Here is a 27,901-nt window from a genome sequence, read left to right on the forward strand (position 1 = left end):
TGGTGCAAACATTTTAATAACTAATAAGTCAGTAAACTGTTGGTATTTCTTAGTATTTTAATTACTATTTATCAAATTAGAATTTGGCAGTAAAAATCACTTTTCATAAAGACGTTACATGCATATTAACACATCAATCTTGATTCATTAAGTTTGTCTTTCCAATTCTCCTGGTAGCTTTGTAAGAATCCATGACTTCAGTTTTTCTAGCTCAGCTTTGCTTAACTCATGGTAAAGACCTGGGAAACTATGAAACTTTGTGCTCACTCCTAGAGATTTTAACATTGAGTTTGTCTCTTCACCCCAAGAATGAAGAACTAACTCATCTGCAGTACCGTGACACTGAAATAACTCAGGAAGTGCACCATCACCTTTCTGAAGAGCCTAGAGAGGAGAATACAAAAATGGAAACATTGAAGAAATTCATTTAAGAACATTATTCTTAGAAATCAGAGAGGGCAGAAAAATTCCAACCCAACCAAAGTTTCAGTATTTAAAAAGGAAAATGAGGCAGTGGTATGCTGTAGGAGGTGCACAGGGTGGGCCAGGCCCAGGGGCTCATTATAATCATCTATATTTTTAATATGTATATATGCCATACACATTTTTTTTTATCCTTTCCCCTTTGATACTTTGTTTAACAATATTCTTTGGACAGAGCATTTCTTAAACATGAATGACTAACTAGAATTAACCAATATAACTAATTTGGCCATAAATTCCCAGGAATGTTCTGCGTAGCACTTGTTTTCAATTCTGTTTTAGTTTCAATGTGCAAACGTTTCATCAGTTTTTTTTTCTTTTCTGTTTTGTTTGTAAACTCTGGAATTTACCTGGTAAACAGCAGATGTTTTATTCAGAAAACTGGAGAGAGCAAATACTGCTGCCACATCTGGATGATTTCTATAGGCTAAATGCATTGCCATGCACCCTCCCATTGAAAATCCTCCTAAAAAGAGCAAAAATTCACTTATCAGAAAAAGCAGAATATATGCAATGATAATTTAGAACGAGATACAGCTATGCCAGTCCTCTATAAATGTTCGGAGACCTAAAAGAGATACGATGTTAAAAAGAAATTTACTCTAGATCTCATGGAAAAAGACCTGCTATCAGTAAATAACACTGTTCTATCTAAGTCATCACTGGTAAAATAATTTGTTATAGAAGGAGCTAGAATTGAACAAAGAACTGTTGGTCATCAAGTAAAAATAATTATCATAATTCAAAATAAGAGTCATAGCACAACTGTTATTTATTTAAACTTCTAATATCTACTTATATTTTGTTTATATTCATGAGTCCTCACACTGCAACTACAATACACCTTTTGTCTTACTTGCCAAGCTATGAGCTCCATGAGGATTATATTTCTAGTGCTTGCCATATTATATGTGCTTAGTGATCTTGGAATTAAGAAGGATGATCAAAACATTGGTGAGCTAGTTCAAATATCTTTGTATTTTAACATTATTTTGGAAAATGACTTGTGATGGTATAATTAAAACATACATACCTATATGTAGTTTTTAAAAAATCTCACTTGACAAGCTTTTATTGTCTTTTATGTGCCAAACAGTGTCACTGGAGTGATACTAGTCACTGGAGGAGATATGCAGCTTAAAAGAGCTGGACCCTTCTGCTGGAGGAGCAATAGATATATCACAGCATACAGAGGTAGGTGCATGATGTGACGTGGCAGAGAGGGGGCCCAACTTCAGCTTGGGGACTTGGTGTGATATTCCCCAGCTTGAAAGAGAGTTAAAAGACATCTCATGATTTAAAAGAGATCCGTATGTTATAGATAACAAGGCTGTAGGAACACAGCTTCTATTTCTTGGAGAAATTCAAGAGCATGAATTATATTTTTGTCAAATGTACCTAAGGAACATATTAACTGTGACTAGCGTGGCTGAGGAACTAAATGTTCAATTATATTTAATTTGACCCAGTTAAAATTTAAGTTCATATATTCATGTGTGGCTAGGGGCTGTCATTTTGCACAATGAAGTTCTAGATAATCTAAGCCGCACCAATGATTAAAAAAAGCTTCAAAATTCATGAATGGAGCAAAATCAAAATTAATGGTCCATTAAAAAATAACGTTGTTGCTAAGATCATTAAATGTAATGTTTTAATGTGATAAAGATTTTTTTTCTAAATCACACCAAAGATAAAATGTGAACAAAAATAGACTGGTAAGCAAAGACATATTTCAAAAATTATTTTAAAGCACACCTTCTGAGAAAACTTCACACATTAAATGCACCCACCCCATCACTTCATTTTTATTGACCAGGGTAGCCTAACCACCTTGTGTGGTTTCAGAGCCCGTGACGGGACCAGCCTAATAGCAACAACAAAAACTAAGAAATGCTTTTGCATGTATGAAATGTCATTATGAACAAACAAATGCATCCTATAGACATTTAACCTCTTGTTCAACTCTCAACATTTACAATGAAGAAAAATGTACTCATTGAAAACTTGTTATTTTAAGATTCAATTTAAGTCCCTTATCCATTTATAATCCTGTGAGGTCGTCTGCGATTCTTCATCAGCCATCTTTGACAATCACCTTTAACATGGCAGACACTAGTGTGAAAAGGGACTTTATGTATTTTTTTCTAATAGAAGAAAATTTAACACAAAGGCCTAGTTATTTGAATTCAATTTCCATCTAAGTGTCTAAATGCAATATAAAATATACTGTTCGATAAGTAAATACCAAATAGTAAACTCATTGTAGGTAATAGTTATAATGTGTATTTATAGTTGCTGGAGAAGTATTAAAATGTCAAGACTTAACATTTCAACATACATTTAAGATTAACAAGCTGAATAAAACATGTTAAAAAAAACAATAAACCCAGCTTTTATGAACTCTTTAAGTTAAATAAAACAGAAACAATGTATAAAAACTATACTGGGAAAACTAATCGAATCTACCTGGAAACAAAATCCAGAGTGGGGGAAAAACTTAAAATTCAAGTTTATCGTCAATTGAACAGGATTTTAAAAATGCAATAAAATCCATCCTGCCTCCAAATTTCAACAATGCTCTCATTTGATTTACATATAATTATTCATCAAACTGAACTGTGATAAAGTCTTAAGAAGATTTGGAAATATATAAATTATGCCCACCATATCTGTAGTTTCTCTTATGTAAAATTTACAAGATAAACAAAATATTTATTATCTTCTATGGAAAGCCATTAAAACAGCAGTCCCAAGCCTTTAAAGTTCTGATAATTGTTGCTGAAGAAATATTAAGTCATTTAATTAAGATATATATGTTAAAATAAAGTAGAAGAATGCTATTATTCTCAAGTTTTAGCTCCAAGAGCTTCAGAAGAAACTTACATGATGTCAGGAAAAGGCAGCATGGAAATTGTGGAGCTAGGTTTCATCTTGGTAATTCCAACTATACCCTCAGTTTAATTTTAAAACTTATTATAAAATTAATATGTTAATTTAGGTCCACTGCATAAAGTGTTTCCACCATAAAGACAAAAATAAAGTGGATGATCCAAAATCTCACTACTCATACATAATTTGACATGTTTTTTAAAATTCATTTTAACGGTTAAATTCAGTCTATGTACAATTTTACACCCTACACCTAACTTTTTCTTTCATGTAATATTGATTCAAATGTCTAAACAGAATTACAAAACTCCATAATTATTTTCTTATTCTCTGAACACATGCTAAATACCTTCTAAATGTGTATGCATAGTATATAATGGTTACACAATATTCAACTGTAGTAATAGATCATTATTCCTATAACCATTTTCCTCATGATGGGTATTTAGAGCATCCATGTAAATTATTCAGGTGTAATTCCAGAAGCATTTGATTCTCCTTGCTTCAAAATTCTGATAATATGCTCACATTATCAAAATTCTTATAATCTGGTCATTACCATTTATCAGGTTCTATACATCCTAGATCAAAGTTAAACCTAAATTATGTCAGTTTTAACAACAAATTATCACCACCTAGTGGCTATAAAAGGAATCTCATTATGGTACAATGCTCTTGACCAAGTCAATGGATCTGGGTTCTAGTCCCATCTCTACATTAGCTAGGATGCTAAGCTTAATATAATAAAATATCATTAATCAAAATAGAATCACAGAAGAAGAATGCACTATCACATACTCAAATAGAGAATATTTTTGTTTACAAAGCTATATTGGGTGTAATTACATCTTAAGACAAGGATTCCATGAGGACATAATGTATGATATTAAATCTGGAACTTTAACACTTATTAAAATCAATAAGGATAACAATTTTTGTACTATTATCTCTATTTCTTCCTTTTTAATCTTCTATTTTTCTAGTTTTTCATCTTATAATTCATTACAAAACAGAAACAGACTCATAGACATAGAAAAACTTGTGGTTGCAAAGGGGGAGGGGAGTGTGAAGGGACAGACTGGGAGTTCGAAATTTGTAGATACTGACAGGCATATGCAGAATAGATAAACAAGATTATACTGTATAGCACAGGGAAATATATACAAGATCTTGTGGTAGCTCACAGTGAAAAAGAATGTGACAATGAATATATGTGTGTGCATGTATGACTGAAAAATTGTGCTCTACGCTGGAAATTGACACAACATTGTAAACTGACTATAACTCAATAAAAAAAAGTTTAAAAAAAACAAATAAATGATCTAGTCTCACTATGTTGTTTGTATATGTTGAATAAAAATTATTCAGCATCTCAAATGCATTTTTCTTTGACTTCCTGTTGAATCCCTCCTTCATTAAGATGTTATAAATAGCATTTAAATTTTACTTAAGTTAAAATGTGCCACCATAGACACTTTACAAAAGGATTAAACCAGTAGGAAAACATGAAGCAGTAACTTCTGTTTAAATCTATGAGCAACGACAAAGAAAGGGGGAAGCACAGCCTGTGCACCACAGAGGAAGGAAAAAGCTGGCGGGGAAGGAACAGTGGCGCTAGCTCCCGGAGTCTCCAAATGGCAGCACAGGGCCACTGTGGCCTTTTTGCTATCGGGAGTGACCATGCGGTGGGTGGTACAGAGTATGTAATAACAGTAAGAAAGTTTTTTCAACATTACACGCCAGGCACGTTTCTAATTCATTCACAGGAACTGGCTAACTGAATCATCACAATTCTAAGATAAGTATCATCATTATCTTCCAACACAGAAATGCACGTGTGTAACTCTATTGAGCTGTTACTGAAGATTTATCTTCACTGACTGATTAAATAACAATACAGGTAACAAGGACGAACAACCTTGGATCTACACTTCTGTGGTCTCCTTCATATCTCAAGCTGAGGAAGAGGCTTTATAGAAATTAATTAGTTAATCTCACAAATCCTAAAAAAAATTTTTGTTTCCCAATATTTTATATTTATATAAGGGTATATAAATATCTTACTATATACATTTTACAATAAATTTCAAATTTTATAATTTTATAATAATTTATAACCCTTCCCAAAAGAACTTTTGTTGTTACAAATTCAGTGGAGCTTTGTTAAAACACTGACCCCATTACTGATTGCTTTATAAACAAGATCATCTTTTCACAAGGTACTTTTCTCTTGGTACTTAGGAAAATAATTAAAACCTTCCATGATACGGTAAAAAAAAAACTAAAATAAATTCCAGATGAATCAAAAAATTAAATATTTAAAAAATCATATTATAGAAAAGCCAGTAGAAAATCGATTTGAGTACGTATTCAAGTTCTAGAGAAATACTTTCTTAATCTTTGAAATTACTTGGAAAACAAGAGACAGCTAAAAATAGCTTTTTTGTGTCAAAACATAACAAACAGAATTAAATGGAAAATAACAAACTAAGGGTAAATTAATTACCACTTTTGTTTACTTATTTTTAGCAAAGATTTTTCAAGACAATATTATTCAGTGATGGACATTATAACATAGGTGGTAGAAGTATCAGTCAGTACAATTTTTTTGGGAAAGGAATATGACAATGTGTAGTAAGAGTTTTACAAATGTTCAGTTACATGGAAGAATAATAAGCTTCAAAATGAAGTAAACCTACATTCAAAATTCTTACCAGCCCTCTTAACTTATAATTCATAGCCTCTTTTCAAAGATGAGTAAGATGAGGTGACTGACAGATACGGGGAAGGAGGAGGGCTGAGGGAAGAGGAGCAGATATGCAGTTACCATTCAGTACTATGCGTTCTTAATGCATGTGCATTAAGAGTTCTCATCAGTATATTTTCTACTTGTTTGCGTATGAAGATTTTCTAATTCTAATTTAAAGCAATTTCTTATACTAACCTTTGGTCTTCCCACTGTCATCCCATTACTTATTACCCTACAGTCATCAATTCAGTAACTGGTTTTCCCACACCCAATTTCGCATCTCTTCACTTACTCCTTCTGCCAGATCAATTTTCCTAAAGCACAGTTCTAATTAACTCTGTGACTCAAAGACATTTTTTAATCATCTCTCCTCAATTACTTATAAAGGATAAAAGGGAAACCAGAAGAATTTACTGAGAGTATAAAATGAGCCAATGATTTTATAACATCATTTCCCAGTAAAATAGATACGGTGTTATTATCCCCACTTCACAGACAGGAGCAGAAACTCAGTGCAGGTAGTTAAGTGATGAAGCAGCTGGCAGTTGTGAACTTCTGAGTTAACCCATCTTTATCATGACCATCGTGCTCCTCAGGCTGCTGGTCCAGCTATGAGAGTCAACGGGCATTTTCCAGTCAGACAACAAATTTTCTGCCAAAGCCATCTAAGGTCCACACAGACAAAAGCAACAAGCACTACTTTTTCTACCTCCATTTACCATTCATATCATTATTGATGCCCAGACCTACACTACAATCGTTAAAATTTTATTTATTTGCACATCTCAAAATCTCAAATGCCTCTGATACTTTCCTATTAAATTTTTCTCTAACAGCCCCAAATACTTATGCCTTCTTCATCTGAATTCCGGTCATACTTAATTACTTAAATCATCAATTTATTGATCAGATCAATAAATCACTATAAATGTTCTGCCCTGTGCTAGGCATTGCGATGGGTCCTGAGAAATAAAAATGAATATATATGATCATTCCCTTAGAAGAGCTGTCAGTTATGTCACTTTAGGGCACTCACCTAGATTGTCTGGCATTCCAGTTATCATTGTAAGTACCTCACAGGCTCTTCTAGGTTGTAAACAATTGTGGTATAGATCTTGTTTTATCTGTGTGTCCCCTTGAACATACAACTTACTGCCTGACACACAGCAGCAACTTAGAAAATATTTGCTAAATGACTGAATGACAGATTCTGTTATATATTCACACATTTTGAATTCACTCTTGTTAATCCCCTAGACTGAGTTGGGTTCCCCCTTCCCTATACTCTTCCCAGTACTCCCATAATGTTTTATATTTATCTCTATTGGAGTTAAACATAGGTGCTAAACATAAAAACACAGAAGTAGAGTTAAACACTGATGAGGAAACAGAGGCCCATAAAGGTGATGTTACAGGGCTGGAGGGCACATTGCTTTTAACTAACAATGGTGGATGCTGAAGCCAAGACAGAAATAATGGATTCCATCCATTATGCCATGCTGCTTCTCAACTCAATGAATAGTTCAGCACTTCAACAAACACAAAGGAAGTTTATAAATTTGCCCAAATCCTGTCTACACAGGATTATTATTTTAATGTTATTTAGAACGTGATGGAGACACTTAATTTGCTTTTATAATTTCATCATTAAATATAACTCTATAAATTAAAGTTATTTGGAAATAACTCTTTCATAAAAATCCATCCTGTATCATTCTCAGAATTCTATATAGTCCATCTCATTTTTGTATATGTTATAGAAATAGATATTTTAATAGTTTATGATTACAGAAAAAGAAAAGAGTGTAAGCAGAATAAAGAACTTACATAAAGGCATGTTATATCCCCTTGGGAAGAGAGAGTGCTAAAGACATGTTTAACAAAAGTTTATAAGTACTTTATTCCTATGATATTAAGTCTGAAGAGTTTACTTTTCATATTATATTTTGACTAAGTACTCTAATTTATCTTAATTATGATGATAATAGTTTAAATATATTCATAAAACTTGAGCTAATTAAAATAAAATGTTTTAACAATTGAAATGAATAATCTCTTAATTGAAATTTAAACTAGAAAGAAAAATTCAACCATCACAGGATTCTTAAAGTATGTTATTATTAAAAAGAAAATCATTTAAAGTTTCATGACCTGTTGTTTATAATTCTATTATCCTTAAAAACCCCTAATATGAAAAGTTTATCTGAAACTATGAATAGGTCAAATAATACATAAGGTGCTTCTAAATAGTGTTTCAAGTAAAAGTCAATGTATAGAATTAAACAAAAGTGAGAAAAATTAAATTACCAAATTCTAAAGATCTTACCTAGTAATATCCTGTTCTTCTTGATGCCACTTTTTACTTCATCATCTATCAAATCAGTGAGCACCTGACACATTACGTCAATTGATTCAAGGTGTTCTGGACAATCATTAGATATTTTAAATCTGTCAAACCATACATTGGAGATTCCTCCTTTCAAAGGCGTATATGGCCTGTTTAAAACAAACAAAAAAAAAAAAAAAAAAGAGAGAGAGAGAGAATTAAAATAAACATTTTAATTTCTAAAAAAATTAATGTTATGAATAATCACAATTTCCTCCAAGTTTTGAAAGTTAAGAATTCATATTAAAAATATTCCTTCTTTACTGCCTTAACTCTTCTATATTACATGGGTTCCATTAATGTTTACTAATTCCAGTTCATCATCTTTACTTAATTCTCTACATCTTTAAAGATTCTTAAATTTCCCAAATCCCTATAAAAAAAAAGGGGAATTATATATTGTGTGTGCATGTTATTTTTTCCACTCAATTTAAATGACTGATTAATCAGGTCTACTATTTAAAAAAATTTTCCTGCTTGATAGACTTTAATCCTTATTTTTTCAATGTAAAGATCAATATTTAAGTATGCATAGCTAAATGAATAATGTTTGTCCATGCAAAAAGTCAACACCTCAAGAGTAGAAAAAATAATTTACCACAAGTGCTTTTAAAAGGTGGTCAATTTGTAGCACATAAGTATGAAAGCTAAGTTAGTAATTTAAAGACTTTCTTGATCACATCCAGGTAGATCGTCCTTTGAATAGGGGTCTTCAGTTTTTTTGAGGTTTTTTTAATCAAGAGTTGCAACCATTTTTATTCTTAAATCTTCTTAAGAACCTTGAAATGAGAGTTTCATAGGATACAAAGAATCTTTAATCAATTACAATAGGGTTAAGGGGTCCTGTTTCAAGTCCTACGTTGGTAAAAGTAAATGAAGGGAATGAAAACAATCTGAGTTTCCAGTAGCAAACACAGAAAAGTACATGGGGATATATAAGATACACATGGAGAACTATAGCTTTTTCAAAGATAAGGAATAGGAGAGTTAATAAAGCTTATAGCTTTTCACTTCACAAGTCTTATTTTCTCTTTATGTGACAGTGAAAAAACAGGTTTTATGTTATACGCAAGAACACACAAGAAACAGAAACAGTGGCAAAAGTATCTATTACAACTTGAAAGAAATCTAAACAATGGTGACCACAGATGCAAGGTGTCTCCTAGACCAATAACCTCTACTACTTGCCCCATCTCAAATTTAGCTATATATTCTCACCCTCCAGTGTAAGTGAAATAAATGAATAAAATGTAGACAGAACAACAACAAAAAAAAACGGCAAAGTCACCAGTTGAGACCTGAATGTGCTTCCCTGCATATACTTTAGTGAAAAACCAAGAGGAATTCCAGCAAACCCAAGGAGCTGGAAATAGTCAGTTCTCATCCTCTCCTCCGCTGTAGCAGGACTCTGAAGTCTCTGCTCATCCTTAGCACCAACGGGTGGTGCTGAAGGGAACAGGAGAACTACACAACCGTTGTTCTGTACTGGTCATAACATTCCAAAATAAATGGATATCTCCACTTAAGGAGCCTAAAAATCAGGAGGAATCTTTTAGAAAGTTTCTCAGAGAAACAAAGAAATCTGGAAACAAGAAAGGTGCTCTGACTCAGATTTAACAAGAACTCATCTACAGAGAATGCTTTGTTCATTTACTAAACTATAATGATATTATAAACATGACTTTGCAACACACTTTCTAAAACTAGAATGTATATTATGAATATCCCTATAAGTCAGTATATAAAACCCTAATATTTTCTCCTATTAATGCATATACATGAAATCTTACAAACACAAGATACTGTGTGTGTGTATTGCTTTGCTGTTTGTCAGGTAAATCCTATTTATTTTTTTGCTCATCTCTCTGTTCCTCCTCTCCCACGCCCTCACACATCTTGCCCTTCACTCTAGGTGAACTATGGTAACGATCTGGAATGTATCTTTGAATGCTTTCCTTGCACATATACTAAAACTTTTTTTTTCCATTATATTTTTTGGAGCACTATTTGCTTTTCAGAAATGAAATAAGCCTATTTGGTTTCGTTATGCACATCATGCTTTTCTCCTTTAACAGTACCTCAAGAAAATCCTTTCATCTGATCCGGCTCTTACCCACCTTTTAAAATAACTATATAATGCCTTATAATGAAGATGTTCTACAATGTAATTAACCATTCATCTACTAACAGGCATTTATTTGGTACCGAGGTTTTAGCCACTAAAAACAATCCTGCATCAAATACAACTGCATACATGTTTTTACATATGGGGACTTTTATTCCTATGGAATAGAATCTGAGAAACAGGATTACAGGATTGAAAGCTATTAATTTTTAACGCTTCCACAAAGACTACAAAAATTCACCTTTCTACAAGAAAGGTAAGGGAATATCCTTACCTTTAACGACATACTTTAAAAGATACTAACATACTTTGAAAGATTACCATTTACAAGTACCAACTGTAGTTTAAAAATCAACTTGATTGAGGTATAATTTACACATATAAATGTGCACATTTTAAACATAGAGTTCAAAGACTTTTGAAGATGCATGTCCATAATGATAGAGAACATTCCCTTTACCTCAGAAAATTCCATAGTGCCCATTTGCAAGCAATTCCCACTCACTTCCCAAGTAACCAGAGGGATTTCCATCACTGCAGTTACCACTGTGTCTCTAGAACTCCAGATAAAGGAATTACCTATTCATATCATCGGCTATTTTTTTTTTTTCTATTGGGGTTATGACTTCTTTCTTATCAGTTTAGAGGAGTATTTTGTGTATTATTAACACAAATATTTTTCATTTGTATTTCAAGTATTTTTTTCAAACTGCTTTTTGTATATTGACATAATGTATTTAAAGTAGCTACCTTTTTTTAAACCAGATAAAAGGCTTCACAGTTGATATAATCTGTCCTTTGTTTTAAATTAAACTACATTTCTGGGTTTTCTGATTTATTTAAGGTTTCTCAATTCATACATTTTTACATATAGAACCTGAGATTTTCTTCTAGGATTTTTGTTTTCATTTTTACATTTAAGTTTTGAATTTTTCTGGAATTTATTTCATACATAAAGTGACCTAAGGATTCAAATTCATTTCCACCCATTTGCATAGCAAATTGTGCCTGCACTACTCCTAAAAAAACAAAAATAATTTTTTCTCATAAATTTTACCCTTGCTATGTTATAGTTCTGATTATCTAGTCTTTCTAGGCTCCATCAGAGAATTAAACCCTAATGACTACTACATTTACTGTATATAATGAATGGACTTCTCTCCAATGCATCTAGAATGGTATTCGTTTTGGTTTATCCTTGGGAAAAAAAATCAAGAAAATGACTTGAGTCATTTTGTGTTCTGCAGTTCAGGTGAAAAATTCTGGTTAAGAAAGGCTCTATTTTGTTCCACTGATCTACTTGTCTTCTCCTGTGTCAGGGTCATACTGACTGTATCTATCATGTAGAAACATGATATGTACACATAGAGTATGTTCTGAGGTTGAGTAAGGTGGTCCCCCTCTCCCTGCCATCATCACTGCAAGTCTTTCAGACTTGCCCTGCCTATTCTCAGGTATCCATTCTTCTTTATCTTTCTAAGAAATTAATCAACTATTTAGTAAATTTTTAAATAATTTCAAATAACCCTTCTTAAAAATCTTCGTGGGATTTTAACTAATACTGCATTTCTGCCTGGAAGTTAACTTTTTATGACATGAATCTGAGAGGAGGGAAGGTTTTTGCAGACTGAGCTCTTCCTAGGATCCACCACATTCTGGTCCTTACCTAAAGCTTCTCCTGCATCATCTGGAGGCACTCAGTGGGTGCACTGGGTGCAGAGAAGATAAAATCCTACACCAGCTCCCTACTGGGACTCCTGCGAAGCCTAAGTTCTCCCTCATTCCTGTAGGCCTCCTGACCTCAGAAGCTGCCTGGCTCAAGAGAAGTAGATAAATTGGAATCAGAAGAGGAAAGAAGACAGAAAACATTCAAGCCTCCCACCTCCCAGAAAACCTTCTCAGAATTAACTTTCTTAAAGTACTCCAAAAATGAAAGCAGGTGCTTTCCATAGAGCATTAATGTCACTGTCGGACAAAATGAAATCCCAAACTGTACTCAAACTGTCACTAAAATCACAGTGATCTTCTGAATGAAAACAATATGCAGCTCTCAGGCTGAAGACTGAATTGGTCTGATACTCTTTTGACTTATTTCTACTTCCCTTTTCACTTTATTCTACTTTTCTAAGTGTTTATTTGTCTGTCGAAGCCCTTAAATAAGGATGATATCATAGGCTAAAATATGAATCATTCTGGGAACTCAGCCATTAATAGAAAAAAAATGGCATTCACTTAACTTTTTGTCTTTGACAGTGCCTTACTTAATTAGAGATAGATGCTCCACTGAATGTAAGTTTTACTAATATTGAAGCTTTTTGTTCTCTCAATTCTCTAAAAAAATTAAAATTCTGATCAAAGGAGATAATTGGAAAAATGTGATGAGACAAAGAACAAATTAGAATTTTTTTGTTAAGGAAACATGATCAAGAATGCTTAACTCTCCTAAGATGTTAGAATAACCTTTCAATAAAGCATAAAAGATTGTTTTTAAAGCAGCTAAACAAACTGGCACATGTGTTATACTCATTCACCTTCTTCCTCACATGAATCTCTTTATTAGCTCAGACATTACTGCAATAAATAAATATTTGGTAAAGAACATCTGTGTGGTTCCCCAATCAATCAATCAATCAAACCATTACACATACACACTGGCAAAATATTAAGCTGGAACAAATGTCCAAGGTTTAAAAAAAGAAAAAGAGTTGACATTCAGCTTGACACCAAGTTTGATTCCTTAAAAGTCATAAGATCCAAAGGTCATTCATAACCTTTCAGATTAACATCATCTGGTTCCAGTCTTCCCCTCATTCCACTCCCTTCCCCAGCACTCACCACATTCCAGGCACATGGCACCTGACATTCCCTCTCCTTAGGATGCTCTTTTCCACAGTGACATCCCCAGTGCCAAGAGCTAGTATTTGTTGCATGATGAACATCAATAATCATTTGTGATTTGGGAATAATTTTTGTCAGCCAGAAATAAGAGACTCCCTAAAATTATCTTATTTTGATCTGAACATCTTTTGACTTTAATTCTTGTAAAATCCACTCTGTGATTTCTAGAAAAAGGTCAATTTTTTCTTCTGTTGATTTTTTAAAAAGAACATGTTTCTAAGAAAACAAGTTTTTATGTTACTAACAGATATTTAAGTGTACTATTTAAAATACTTACTAAAGAAGTAAATTATTTCTCCCAAATAACATTTTTTCAGGAGGGCTCCTGACCAGTGAAGTGTACCTGTGTACAGATCTACTGTTATCAGGAGGGAGCGCTCCTAGTATCACGCTTCAGATACGAATCCTAAGTGATGGGGTAAAGATAAACCCATTATTACCTAACCTAAATCAAAAGTGCCTAACCCTGTTTCAAAATACAAGTTTAGTGAAAAATACAAACATGCACTTATGTGGAAAAACAGTGAATCAAAAAGTAAAGGCAATACTGATTGAATCTTATTATTTAAAATTTTTTCGAAACACCAAGAAACTATATCATCATATAAATTATTAATGGCTTGTTAAAAAATTGTTATTTTTAAAATGGAAATTTTACTAGTAAACCCAAACTGAGAAAACATCTCATTACAAATATAGCTAAAGTATGTCATAGAAATAAAAATCTTTACTGAGCACTTCATTTAAAGAGTCTGAATTAACATAATAAAAAATGATGCAACATTTTCCATTTAAATCAACACAGCAGCTAATTGCTTACTTTAATTTTAATATGCCCTAACTTAGCTAATTGAAAACATCCATTAAATAAGGTTGAGAAAAGGAGTATCTTATAGTCAAAACGGCAATTCACAATTTAATCAAAATATACTGATGGGAGGCAGGTATAGCTCAAGTGGTAGAGCACGTGCTTAGCGTGCATGAAGTTCTGGGTTCAATCCCCAGTCCCTCCTTTAAAACGGAAATAAATAAGTAAACCTAATTACCTCCTCCCCTCCCAAAGTAAAATAAAATAAAATGGGCTATTTAAAAGCCATATTATACACACACACACACACACACACACACACACACACACTGATATGCTGTAATAAACCACAACTGGATAAATATAATAGACTACTGTTCTCTTAAGTTCTTTAAAGTATGTATGACTGCTGAAAACAAAAATTCTAACTTTGATAGAATTTTAAATGCACTTTGATAAAATACATATGACAAGTATAACATAAAGATAAAAACCTGATTATCTTAAAAAAATACAGAAAAAGCATCTAACCTATTCATAAAACTTTCAGCTAATTAGGCAAGGAAATAAATTTCCTTAATATAATAAAAGGCACACAGAAAAAAACCTATAACTAACAACATATTTAATGGTGAAATACTGAACATTTCCCCTCTACGATTACACAGGAAGGCATTCCTTGACTCTATTAAACACTTTATCAAAGGTTCAAACAAGCACAATAAGGGAAGACAATAAAATTAAAAAAATTGGAAATAATCCAAACATTCATCAACAGCAGAATACATAAGTAGAATGTGTGGTATACTCACACATAATACCTACTGAGGATTTTTAAAACAAACTATTGATAAACACATAAACACTAGGTTGAGTGAAAGAAGCCAGACATAAAAGATTAAATTACTCTCTTTAACTGAAGACCAGGCAAAACTATCCTACACTGATAGAAAGCAGAACAATGGTAACCTATGCATGGTAGGAACTGGCTGGATGGAGGCACAGGGAAACTTTTTCTGGGGTGACGGGAACATTCTCTGTAACTGAAGTAGTTAAACAGGTGCACGCATTCATAGAAACCGACTGAACTGTATGCTTAAGATGTTTGCATTTTACTGTAAATTTTACTTTTAAAGAAACACATTAGGTCTTCTGTTCACAAGATGTCTTTAAGAGAGTGAAAATGCAAACCAGACAGGGACAAGATATTTGAATTCATATATCTAACAACAACAACAATACACTATCCAAAAAAAGACACAGCTCTAACAAATCAATGTGTAAATGACAGACAAATAAAAACATGGGCAAACAATATGAGTGGGCCCTTCTTTTGAGGATATCCCAATAAACATATGAAACAATACTCAACATCATTAGTACGAGAGAAATACAAATTAAAAGCACGATACACCAATACAGAGCCACTAGATTGGCTAAAGTTAAAAAGACTGACAAGGGAAATTGTTTATGTGGATGTGAAATGAATGGAACTGTCAAGCATTGCTGGTAGGAGTGTAAATTGCTCTAACCTCTGTGGAAATATGTGTGGCATTCCATACCAAAGCCAACACAGTCAAACCCACTTAAACATTTCATTCTTATTCATTTCTATAAATATCTAGCTTGCGCAAAAATACATAACAGCAAGCATCATTTCACTGACGGGAGACTGGATACACTCTAGGATAAAACTGTAGTGAACAGGCCATTTATTCCTGCATACCAATTAGGTGGCATCTGGAAAGATTTAAAAAGCCTGGTGATATTTTGAATATACCGGCTAGGAATAACCTAGCCAGTCAGTGAAATACTACAGTGGAGAAAAACTTACAGGTTCACACGTGATGGAAGAAAACACAGGAGAGAAACTAAAAACCATAAATTTGTATAATGTCAGAAAGCATGCAGCAAAATGTCAAAGCATGAAAGCTTGATGCACTTTTAAAAAGGCTGTTAAAATTAACTTTTATCAAGTACCAATTACATTAAAAAGAGTGAGAGTTAAGGAAGTCGAGTGCCTACCACATGCCTTCTGATGCTGTTTACCAGATACCAAAGGAGATGATACAGGATTCTTTCTATGAGCAGCACGAGAAACGTGTCACAGTAGATGGAAGGCAGCAGCTACTCTGTGCTCCCAAATGAAGCCATCTTATGCTACAAAAGCAAGGTCAATAAATCTGTGCCCAAACTCCTTGCCTAAACAAAGCAGACTGTTTGGAGTATCACTCAGAGATCCCGAAACGGCAGAGTACACTGTTAAGCGCCAGATTATTCTAATAATATCCTATCAAACAGCCTTCTGAAGTTTGGAAACCAAACTAAAACCTCTAGGCTTAATGACAATGCAGACTCCCTGAATTTGGGACTCGTTAGTTAAAAGTGGTCCACGATGATTTACACCACAAGGAACTCATCTCATGCTCACTCTGGATTAATTCTATTACTGGTCAAGTCCTAGAATAAGTAACTGCAAACTCTCAGGAACTACACTTCTTATGTCATTTACTACAACAAAACACTTAAAAAAAAACTCATATGAGCAGTTAAATCATTACACAGTTAAAATATCAGTATTTATATGCAAATACCCACAGCTGCTTATTCCTAGTACAGTATTTTAAATTAGATCAAATTCTCTAAGATATTTATTCCACATTCAGTGCCTTCTATTTGTCAGGCTCTGTGCTAAGTACTTAGGATATTGTATCCCTATGCATAGGGATACAGAAATGACTATGATCTAAACTGCTCCAAAAATTACTCTAGCACAGGGTACGAAAAAAATTGGCTAATTAGGACACAGTATTCTAAGTATTCTCTCTCTTAACTGACCTCCACTTAACTGCCTCATAGGATTAACCAAAGCTGTCTATTTCCATGTCTGCTGCTCACTGCTGGCTAAATGCTTCATTCTAGGCACCCTTGTACCTTCGCTCTTAAAAAACTGAGCTTTATGCTTTTTATGTTTACCAAGCAAGAGTCAGCAAAGTTTGTTCCCAGATATGTTTACGCAAGTTCCATTTTCTATTGCAATAAAATAATGTAAATATTATTCAAAACAGTGATAGGGTACAGGTCAGTTGAGTATGGTCCCCAATTTGTTTATGATACTTTTATTTTTTATTGCCATGAAATTATTTATTTTTAAACAGGTTAGTATAAAAGAGTTCTGTTCCTATGGAAACTAAGTTGAATATTCAAAGTTAAAATGTTTTGAAAATATCAACAAAGATTAGTCATTAAAGTCTTCTCGAATACAGGTATGTGGTGGTCAATGGTAAAAGACTGCAAAAAAAAAAAAAAAAATCAAGGATTTTGCATTTAGACTGCTTTGCTCTCTTGTCAACACGTTATGGTTTCGGCAATGTCAGCTAAGAGGGCATCTACTGGGTATGTAAATTACATTTAAACCCAGAGGAAGAAGTGAGTAATTCTTAAGGAAAGATGGTAAAATGTGGAGAGAGATCAAAAAGGCTTTTTGCATAGAAGATGACAGGGAATTGTGCCTTAAAGAGTTAAATAAAGTCTAAAAACACAAAAATGGTAATAAAGATGCCAAATAATATACTCAATTTTTAGTCAATGATACATAAGAGTTGGGAAGAAATGATAAGCAAAAGGTAAACAGAAAAACTCTGGTTGAGAAGCTTTAAAAATACTAAATAAAAAGTGCTTATCCAAAAAAAGGGACAATGATATTTAAATATTCCATGTAGCTAGTGTAAATCTAAAATAAACTCTAACACTTACCTTTATCTGTTTAAACTGGGTGATAATCATCTCTCCTGATTGAAAGTTTCAGTAGGAAACAAATGTTTATAGTGGTAACATTGTAAAAGAATTCACCTTGCTGGCCCCAAAAGGGTAGGGGCATATATACCACGCAGTAGAAATTTTAAGAAGTGCATTCACTGCTACAATTCCATTGTTAACTGCTAATGCTGAATTAAAATATTAATCAGAAGAGGGAACATTTAAAAATATAGACATACTTAAAAGTTAACATCTGAAATAATCTCAAGCATGTAAGTAATAAAGACATTTTAAAAAGTTATGTGCTGTAAAAATGTTTTTAAAAATCCATTTCAAATTAACCTTTATTTTCCAAATTAGTAGCTCTAAAATTTTGATGAAGAAAAACTACAAAGGTAGCCAAATCACACCCAAAAAAATCTGTTTCAGTATTCGGGGGTGGGAAGGAAGATTCCGTTATTATTATTATGTTTTTTACAAATATGCCAGTAAATCTGAATATAAACTGTTGATAAACGTTTTGAACCCAGTTATACCAGAAGTGATGTTCCTTAAAATGAAAATTACGAGTTCTAGTTCATATTTAATCAATCAGAATCTACGAGGTGGTAACCTGAAAATACATATTTTAATAAATTTCCCAGTTGAGTCTTACTGTGAACAGTATCTTTTGAAAACAACTGCCTTCCAGTTTAAAACTCCAATTTCCTAACTGATTATAAAATTAAAAAAAAATCCTTCTAATTGGATGCTACTTCATGAAAATCTTGCCAGTTTGCTAAACTTAAAATGCCTCAAATAAAACACACTCCATGTTTGATCACTGTATCATATAATCTTCTCTCTCTCATCACCATCTTCCCATTTCCCCTAATTTTCAGTTTTTCCCAGAATCTGCTCTACGAATCTCTACTGTAATGACTGCTTATATTACATTTCCACCACAGTGCCCTCGTTTTTATGACTGGTAGACCAGCAGAGTTCACCTCTGGCTGTGTATTAAAATCCACACTAGAATGAAGCTCTTACAATTTAAAAATCTTTCTGCTTTGGTCACACCCCAAACCAATTAAATCAAATTCTCTGTGGTAAAATGCAGGTGGAATTGAAGATAAAATACAGGACACCAGCTAAATTTTAATTTCAAATAAACAATAAATAATTTTTGTGTGTAAGTGTGTCCCAAATATTGCTTTTTAATTACTAAATAAATCTGGCAACCCCACCCTCAGGCAGCTGTAATATTTTAATTGCTGAAGTGTGCGTATAGGATCAGCAAGTAAAATACATTTTCCATTGTGAGTTGGAGTTATCAAAGTTTGAAAGCTACTGCTCTAGACAAGGGGCCAGCAAACCTTTTCTGTAAAGGCCAGACGGTAAATATTCTAAAATCCGTGGATCATATACTCTCTACGGTAACTACTGAACTCTGCTTTGTAGCACAAAACGTAATACGTAAATGAACGACTGTGGCTGTGTTTCAATAATATTTTTATTTATAAAAATAGGTGGTTGGTCATATTTAACTCATGGGACATACTTTGTGGATCCCTACACTGGACTGTCAGATCATTTTAGATTTCAATTTGTTATTCGACATACTGTATTTCTCGGCTTCACATTGTCTGGAAGTTTGAACAGTATTTCTTCATCTAAATTAAAATAAAACTGCTAACCCAAATAATGCTTAAGAATACAATCCAGAAACATAGTTCTAGAAAATTTCCTCAAGGATTATCAGTAATTAATTCTTGGATATTTCTACATTCTGCCCACAAGGATATCACAGACTACTATAAATAACTAACATCTATTGAGTACTTATTTTATGTCAGGCTTCATGCTGAAGAATTTATGTATACTCAATTCTCATAACTCTGAGATAAATATAATTATCTCCATTTTACATTATAGTTCAAGAAACTGGGATACCCTTAGAGAGATGAAATATCTTGCTCAAAATTTTACAGCATTAAGTAGAGAAATCAGGATTCAAACACAGGTCTGCCTAATCCAAAACCGCATTCTTAACTACTATACAACAATAATTCCATGTATCTTCAATCTCCTACTGAACAATCTTATATCCTGGATATTTCTCTGAACTATTGGTCTAACAACTGTAGCAAAAAATACTACTACTGATTTTTAACCTGTCTTTACTCAATAAAATCTGAAGGGTCCCCAAATTCAAAAAGTCACTGCAAATGATTTGACAGATCTAGGCCAACCGGTTCATTTCAGACATGTGAAAACTAAGACACAGAATTGACAAATTCTTCAATAATGGCCCTTACAATTTTATTTTAATTAAGAATTAGATGACCTATTTCTAAAAGTTTTTGCTCTTCCTCTTTAATTAAGTACTGGTTTCTCAAAAATTCCATGTTGTATAGTACATACCAAATTTTTATTCAAACTAGTTACAAGGCATAACAAGTGAATTTATTGTCTATTTATTACTGTGTTTGTCACTTTGGATATGTGTTACATATGTTTTACTCTTATTAATACATGATACATTGAAATATAAATGGTATAACATAAATGTGACTTCAAATACATTTTCAAAGCGCATATCCATTAACTAAGATTAAAACTGATCCACAGATTAGTAGTCTGTTCCTGTTTTGATAGAACTTTGTATTTTTCTTTCCAATGTTATATCTTTGTGAGGCTGTTAAATTATAAAGTAGGTATTATTGTAAAAGCCACAATTTTTGATCTAAAAAATTAAAAAATTTGAATGTACAAGAAAATTACACATTTGTATCTATCTACTTCTTTAAACTAAGCATCTTTCATTAATAACAAGCTAAGTTCAATAATGCAAATTGTTCCATTTTTGGAAAACAATTTGGAAAAGTTAATCCTCTAAACAAAAAGAAATTTACTTTAAGGCCTCTGTACTTTCTAGGAATTTATCCTGAAGGAAAGTAAGAAACAGGATAAATAGGTAGGCATAGTAATAAACTGAGGCTAAAAACTAAAATAGTCTACAACAGGAAAATGAACAAAATAATGTATTTTCTCACTTTTATACTTTCATATTGATTACACATTGAAATGATAATATTTTTGATATAACTGGTTAAATAAAATACATTATTAAAATTAATTTTACCTATTTCTTTTTCCTTTTTTTAATGTGATGCCAAAAAATGTAAATGTACGTATGTAGTTTATTGTACATTTCATTGATTAGCATGGTCTAAAATGTTTGATGATCTGTCCAAATACCTATTGACTATGAAAACATACAATAAAAAATTAACATGAATTCAGTAAAAAAATTTCAGTGCTTTTAGATTTTACTAAATCACAATACTACCTACAAATAATGCTTAGAGCACATGAAAATTTCTGAACTCTCAGAAATATCTCTGGCCTAAGTATGAGATACATTGGTCTAGAATTCATATCACAATGGGTGATGACATGAAATTCATAAGCTGAAAAAATACTAATTCCTAGAATCAGGTTTCCAGTGATCTTCCATTCAGTTTTATCAGCCAATTACATATCCATTTAGGCAGAAATGAACTTCTCTCTCTCATCCCTGTGGTAATACCACTGTCTTCCTCCCTCTTAACTTCACTCGCCCTAAAGAACCAATAGCAAATGACAAGCTCTTTTGACATTTTCAGACATTCAATTTATAGCACAAAAATAACCCATTGACCATTAGGTCTTTTATTTGCACTACCAAATTACTAAACCTCTAAAATTATATTAAAATAGTAATTTTTTTTGAACCTTAAATCTTACAACAAAGTTATCATTTTATTGTTCTACCTCTTTTAATTCTATTAACTGAGGTAAGTAAAATTTTCATAGTGGATATAAAAAAGTCGTTTAAGTTCTGTTTCTACTTCTTAACACTAAGTGAATAGAAAAATAAAGCAAAGCATTTGCAAACGCACACAGTGTGCTAATAAAAACAAAGCAAGAACAGATAATGGGAAATCAGATTGGCTTGTGCAGCTCAGCACATCATTTCACTCACACACAAAAAAATTCGCAAACCCCAGTTTAAAAGACTATGTGGACGCTAACTTCATAATTATAAAAAAGTCGTTTGACTTCAAAACTATACCAGTCTTATGACTGTGCGTTTTGTTAAACACATCTACAGGTTGTATGACCTAAATATCTTATCTGGTTTACTGATTCAAAAAGCTTAAAATTATTTCTAAATCCTTTGAAGTGTAGAAAGAATGCCACAAAACCCTTTTCCAGAGATTATGAACTCTGGTTTAACTAAATTATTAGAAAGATTATGCTCGTTGGAGTTATTAGCTTTTCTAGGGGGTGAATGAAGGGGAAAAGAGTTTGAAAGATGAACAATTGGTAGGGCCAGAGGAAGCACAGTTCTGTAAACTGTGCCTGGGACAAAGTCTCAGTTAAGAGCTTCGGGGAATGCTTCACAAAGAATAAATTACTCATCCAGCAAAACTTGGTTCAACAGAACAATTCCCACCCCCCAAAAAAAAAGTTCTGGAAAAAAGGACCCCCATTTAAAATATTTTAAATACAGAATTAAAAAACATCTAGCTAGTAGATTTATACATTATTTTATGCCAGAGTTATACTGAGTAGTGATTTAAACTACTGCATACCTGAGAGGAGCTGTTGGATAAATAACTTTTATGTGTTGGAACGTTAAATCTTGATTTAAAACTTGCTTGATCCACATTCTCAATCCTTGTCCAGAATCACCTGATGAATCACAAAATCTAAATTAAGTTAAAACACTTTGACAATAGTGTATTCAAAAGCAGTCTATAACTTTCATGTCACACAAGGGCAGGAACAAGGAATATAAAAACCTCCACAAATAAAAATAACTGTATAGAAACTGATTTATCAATGTGAACTAATCAGGCATCAGTAGTTAAAAATAATTTTTATTATTTTATTCCTGACTTCACCCACTGATCACTTTAAAAAACTGTTTAAGCTTGAGTTTTAGATTTCTTCATTTGTTTAAATAATATAATAGGAACAAATAAAGTAAATTGATTTTTCTAAAAAAGAAATTCTTTCCATATCTGATTTTAAACACTGTCATTTCTTATTTTACTCTTAAAAATAGTAAATTCCTTAAGTGCTTATAAACTTTTGTAGTTGGAACAACCTAAAACAATTTTCTTGGTTAAAACAACAAATTCCCTGAAAGGGGGTACTCAGCATATTTTTATTTTTTAACTTGAAATAGAATTTAATTTTGGCAACATGTTTACATAACCTAAAATAATGATTGTACATCCCGAAGTTAAAAAAACAACTAAAACTCATGCAAGAATTAATGTATGTGTATTTCCATAAAAATGGAAGGAAATATAGGTTCATTTTATCTTAGTCCTAAAAAGAAAATTTTAAAGGTAACAACTCCAATTTTCCAATCAATTCATTAAGACAGCAGTTTAAAAAGTTATCTACTGAATGCCTACTAATGTGTCAGACACTGCCCTGGCTGCTAGAGGGGCAGTGATGGGACTGTGACGGGGAGAAAAAGTGCTTATTCTCATAGACTGTATAGTTTATTGTGAGAAACAGACATTAGTCAAATAATCACAGAAATGAACGTGAAAGACAAATGTAACCACTGCAACGTTAACATGCTTGGCGCTTCATTGGTTTATTATATTCTAACTGACCCAGTTAAGGATTCAACGATAACTTCACTAGAATTTAAGGTCTACAAAGCAAGGTTCATTTTGTGTTTCAGCCAGCGATGCATTTGTTCATCGAATGCCGAGAACAGGACTGACAAGGACTAGGCGTTCAGCAGACAGCTGCTGACTGGTCTGAGCTAAGATCTACAGGTCGGTGAAGAGTAGAAGGAAAGCATCTCAGGCCGGATGTGGCAAATGTTAACTCCTTCACAGGAAGGAGCAGCATGGCGTCTAAGAGCAGAAAAGGAGAAAAATGAGAAGAGCCGTGAGCGCAGGATGAATCCTAACATCCCGACAAAGCCCGAGAACGCGGAGTCGTCGTGAAGGCGTTTTTTTGGCAGAAAGGGGGCGCGCTTCTAAAGATTACTCTGGAAGCTGTGCGAGGACAGACCGGAAGCTGTGGAGACACACCGGAAGCTGTGCGCAGACAGACCGGAAAGAGGGAAGGTCAGTCAGCAGGCGACTGTGCAGGAGACAGATGCTGAGAATGCGGTGACAGGAGTGGAGCGCACAGAAATAGATACCAGAGACCCTAAGGAGACAAAATTCACGGAAACTGGCCCCAGATTAGTTACAAGGGGTTTCGAGGATGAAGGGGAGATTTCTGGCCAGCGCTCCACACCAAGGCAGGAAACACAGAAGCAGCAGGTCTACACACGCTGGGAGGTACCTCTCTGTAATGCATACAAGGTCTTGCACCAGGGGTTGAGCAAACCGTAGCTAGCTGAAGGACAAAATCCAGGTCCTTAAGAGACAAAAGCTAAGAAAGACTACATTTAAACTTTTTTTTTTTAAAGAAAAAAGGGGAAAAAAAAATCTGTGAAAGAGACCTGTGGTTCACAAAACCTAAAATGGTTATTCTCTGACCTTTCACAGAAGAAGTCTGCGGACCCCTGTCCCACGCTACCTGCCATCAGTCCCCTCTCAGCTAACTTTTCCTACTCCTCGCACTCCAGGCGTGCTAGGTCAACAGCTGTGCCTGGAAGATTCCGGCTTTCCCCTTGTCTGTAACACTCTAACTCAACGTCCACATGATACACTCACTTAAGTCTAGCTAAATATTTAGCACCTTCAGCACCTTATTTCAAACTGTAATCCCCCCATACCTCTCCTCCTCCTAATCCTGCTTTCTTTTCTTCCATAGAACTCATTACTGTCTACTGTGTAAATTGCCTCCACTAGAATGTAAACTCCATAAGAGCAGGGATTTTTCTTCATTTTGTTCACTGCTGTATGCCCGCAGCCTAGAACAGTGTGCTGTTTGCACAGTGGTCATGTCATTGGTATTTCTTAAATGAATGGATTAATGCATGAGTGACTCCTGGGCAGTTGGATCAACAGCTCCAGAGCTCAAAGGAGATCTAAAATGGGGACACACATTTGTGTCCCATGTATGTATGTAAGAATAGAATCCATGGGCTTGTACAGAATTTAGCCTGGGGAAAAAATGTAGAGGGACAAGAGAAGAGGACCTAGGAGTGAATTTTGAGGAAGCCCAACATTAATGGCCAGGTGAAATAAACCACAAAGAGCCAACAGAGATAGAAAGAACCAGGAGAGCGTTTTAAAAAGAAAGTTGAAAGTTGCTGACACTTCAAGTGAGAGACTGACTGAAAAATGTCCACTGTATTTAGCAACACAGAGGTTACTGGAGACTTCGGTAAGAGCCAACTCAGTCAATTCCCTGAGACTGACTACATGGGGAGAAAGCAAGTCAGGCATGGTTTGGGCCCGCGTGAACCTTAGAGTTTAGTGTGGAATACACACATTAAATTAGGTAATTACAAATATGATGGATACCACTGGAAGGAGAGCCACAGGGTCCTAAAAGAACATATAACAGAGTTAATTAATTTAATCTAATCTGAGAAGCTGAACAAAGTTAATTAAACTATCATTTGTTTTTATCATCCTGAAAGAAGGTACTTCTTTAGTATTTCAGGAGGTAGAAACATTCAAATTAAGTTGGCTATATATCACTTATACTCTTGTATGACTGATGTTCTGTCTGCCATACACTAGAAAAGAACCTCAAGCTTTTACAATTTTTTTAAACTGCCTCTAAGCACACTTTTTCAACCTTGAAAAGCAAAACTGAATGCTACAAAACATGCAACCATCCATTCACAAAGTCTACTCTTTAAAAAGCCAGCACCTGATTCCAAGAGTGTGGTAAAACTGTTCAAATTGATTTGCCTGTACTTGGATTAACCAGAAGCCAAACATATCCTATAACATAACCACATATATTATAGTCTAATGTAAAATCACAGTCCCAATAGGAGTTCTATTTACTACAATGGAGCTTGAAATATATAGGAATTGCATTATACTTGCATAATTGGCAGAATTCCTTGGATAAATGTTCAAAGTACAAGGAGAAAAAACATAGGTGTACAACTCTGGGTTTCAGAGACATATATTTAGAAATTTAAAAATGTCAGTAATTTGAAATTGAGAAGAGTTAGAATAGTAACTTTAAGCAAAGTGGTCCAGGGAGACAAACAAACAAGAAGTTTAGGAGTATTTCCTAAAGATACCGTGAAATTATTTATTTATTAAAAGGATTTTGGTCCTGGGGAATTTCTGGGTGCTTATAAACGAACACCTTTGAAACCCCAAATAGTATTAGTAATAGTCTCCTAGTTGGAAAGAACTCCTGTCATTTTAGACACCTCATTTCTAAATATATTTCATCAGTCAAATCTTTCCTTTTAAACATCTTCGGCCCTTTTCTGTCCTATTTCCAAAATGATTCATCCTGGTTCAGTTTTTTCACCTAACTTCTTCAGAACACTGATTTGGGACTCAAAGACCTTGGTTCAAATTCCAATTCCACCACCACTCAACAGCAATTAGCCAAGTGACTTTGGGAAAACTGTTCAACCCACCCAAGCTCTTCTTTAAAATCAGAATACTTCCCACAACTGCCCATTCCCAGGTCTCTAGCCTCTACCTTTACAACCCTCTCCACTACCCAGTCACCCTCCTCTTTAAGCCCACACAAGTCCTAGCCCAAAGACCACTTTCTCTGTGAAACCTAACAAGCTCTTCATCTTCCGAATGCCTTAATAGTGCCTAGCCAGAGTTTTTTCCTTACAATTCACTTGGCAGTAAGTCATACACCATCTTGTGATCTTCCATCCACTGCTGACTCAAACTAAATGAAATTTTTTTTTTTTAAACTCTAGGTAGGCCCCCTGAGGACACAGGCTGCATTTCATTTCTTTAAAAATCATTTCCCAAGAACCTACTCTAGGCCCCTTACTTGGGATGCAAAGATTAAAACAAGGGGTCCTTACTCTTGAGGAAGAAGTGAAGTGGGGAAGACAGAATTTAACTACAGATGTGTAAGAAACGCTATACAGAATTAGGCACACGTTAACAAAGGCAGGCCGTGGAAGGAGAGGACCCTGCCCCTGGGACTCACACTTGACCTTGAGCTTTATCTTGGGGGTTTAATGGTAAGAGGGGGAAAGAGAATGAAGGAAGGGGGAGCAGAAAAGAGAGGAAAAGGGGAAAGGCACTCCAGCCCTGGCAAGGTGCCTTACAGAAAGGAGATCATAATCCAATGCGGTGGAAAACTCAAATCACTAATAGCTGACTCTGAAAAGTACTAAATAATGTATTTATCTTTAGCAGAAGACTTACCTTTCTAACACGCCCTGTTTAAACTTGGGGGAGAGAAATCGGGGGATAGCAAGGGTTGCAATGAGAGAATGTGGACAGAGGGCTGGCCGAGTGACGGGACACCAGGGCCAGAAGTGAGGACAAGGGGGTACGGCTGGGGACAGGTTACCAGGCCCGTGTGTCCACAACCGCAGGGGTAGCGAGGGGACACCCTCTCCGAGTGCACCGGGCCCTCCCTATTGGGGCCCAGCGCTTCCTCCACTAGGTCAATACTGGGGGAACCGAGGGAGAACGTTTCCCAAGCTGCAGTAACCGGGACGGAAAACTGTAATCCACCTGAGCCGTGCAGGAAGATGAGAGAGGCACTGTGCCTCCCAGCCGGCGACACCACGCAGCGCTGCAGCCGAACTGAGCCCGACGCAGCCGCCATCACTCTGATCCAGACCGGAGCTTCCCGGGCCCCGCCCCGACGCCGTCTGGCGGGCGCGCGCACGTA

The 27,901-nt window shown here is 34.4% G+C and overlaps 1 protein-coding gene across 1 annotated transcript; it reads right to left on the reverse strand.

Moving 5' to 3' along the window:
* Positions 1 to 39: 39 nt before the first annotated feature.
* On the reverse strand, positions 40 to 27,878 carry LYPLAL1 (lysophospholipase like 1). Its single transcript, XM_006188154.3, has 5 exons — positions 27,742 to 27,878; positions 22,717 to 22,816; positions 8,448 to 8,617; positions 834 to 949; positions 40 to 384 (listed from the first exon to the last, which is right to left on the reverse strand). The coding sequence occupies exons 1-5, from the start codon at positions 27,833 to 27,835 to the stop codon at positions 148 to 150; spliced, it is 717 nt and encodes a 238-aa protein (XP_006188216.2). The 5' UTR covers positions 27,836 to 27,878; the 3' UTR covers positions 40 to 147.
* Between the last annotated feature and the right edge of the window lie 23 nt (positions 27,879 to 27,901).

The sequence above is a fragment of the Camelus ferus genome, chromosome 23 (genome assembly GCF_009834535.1).
Source record: "Camelus ferus isolate YT-003-E chromosome 23, BCGSAC_Cfer_1.0, whole genome shotgun sequence".
In the NCBI taxonomy this organism is placed as follows: domain Eukaryota; kingdom Metazoa; phylum Chordata; class Mammalia; order Artiodactyla; family Camelidae; genus Camelus; species Camelus ferus.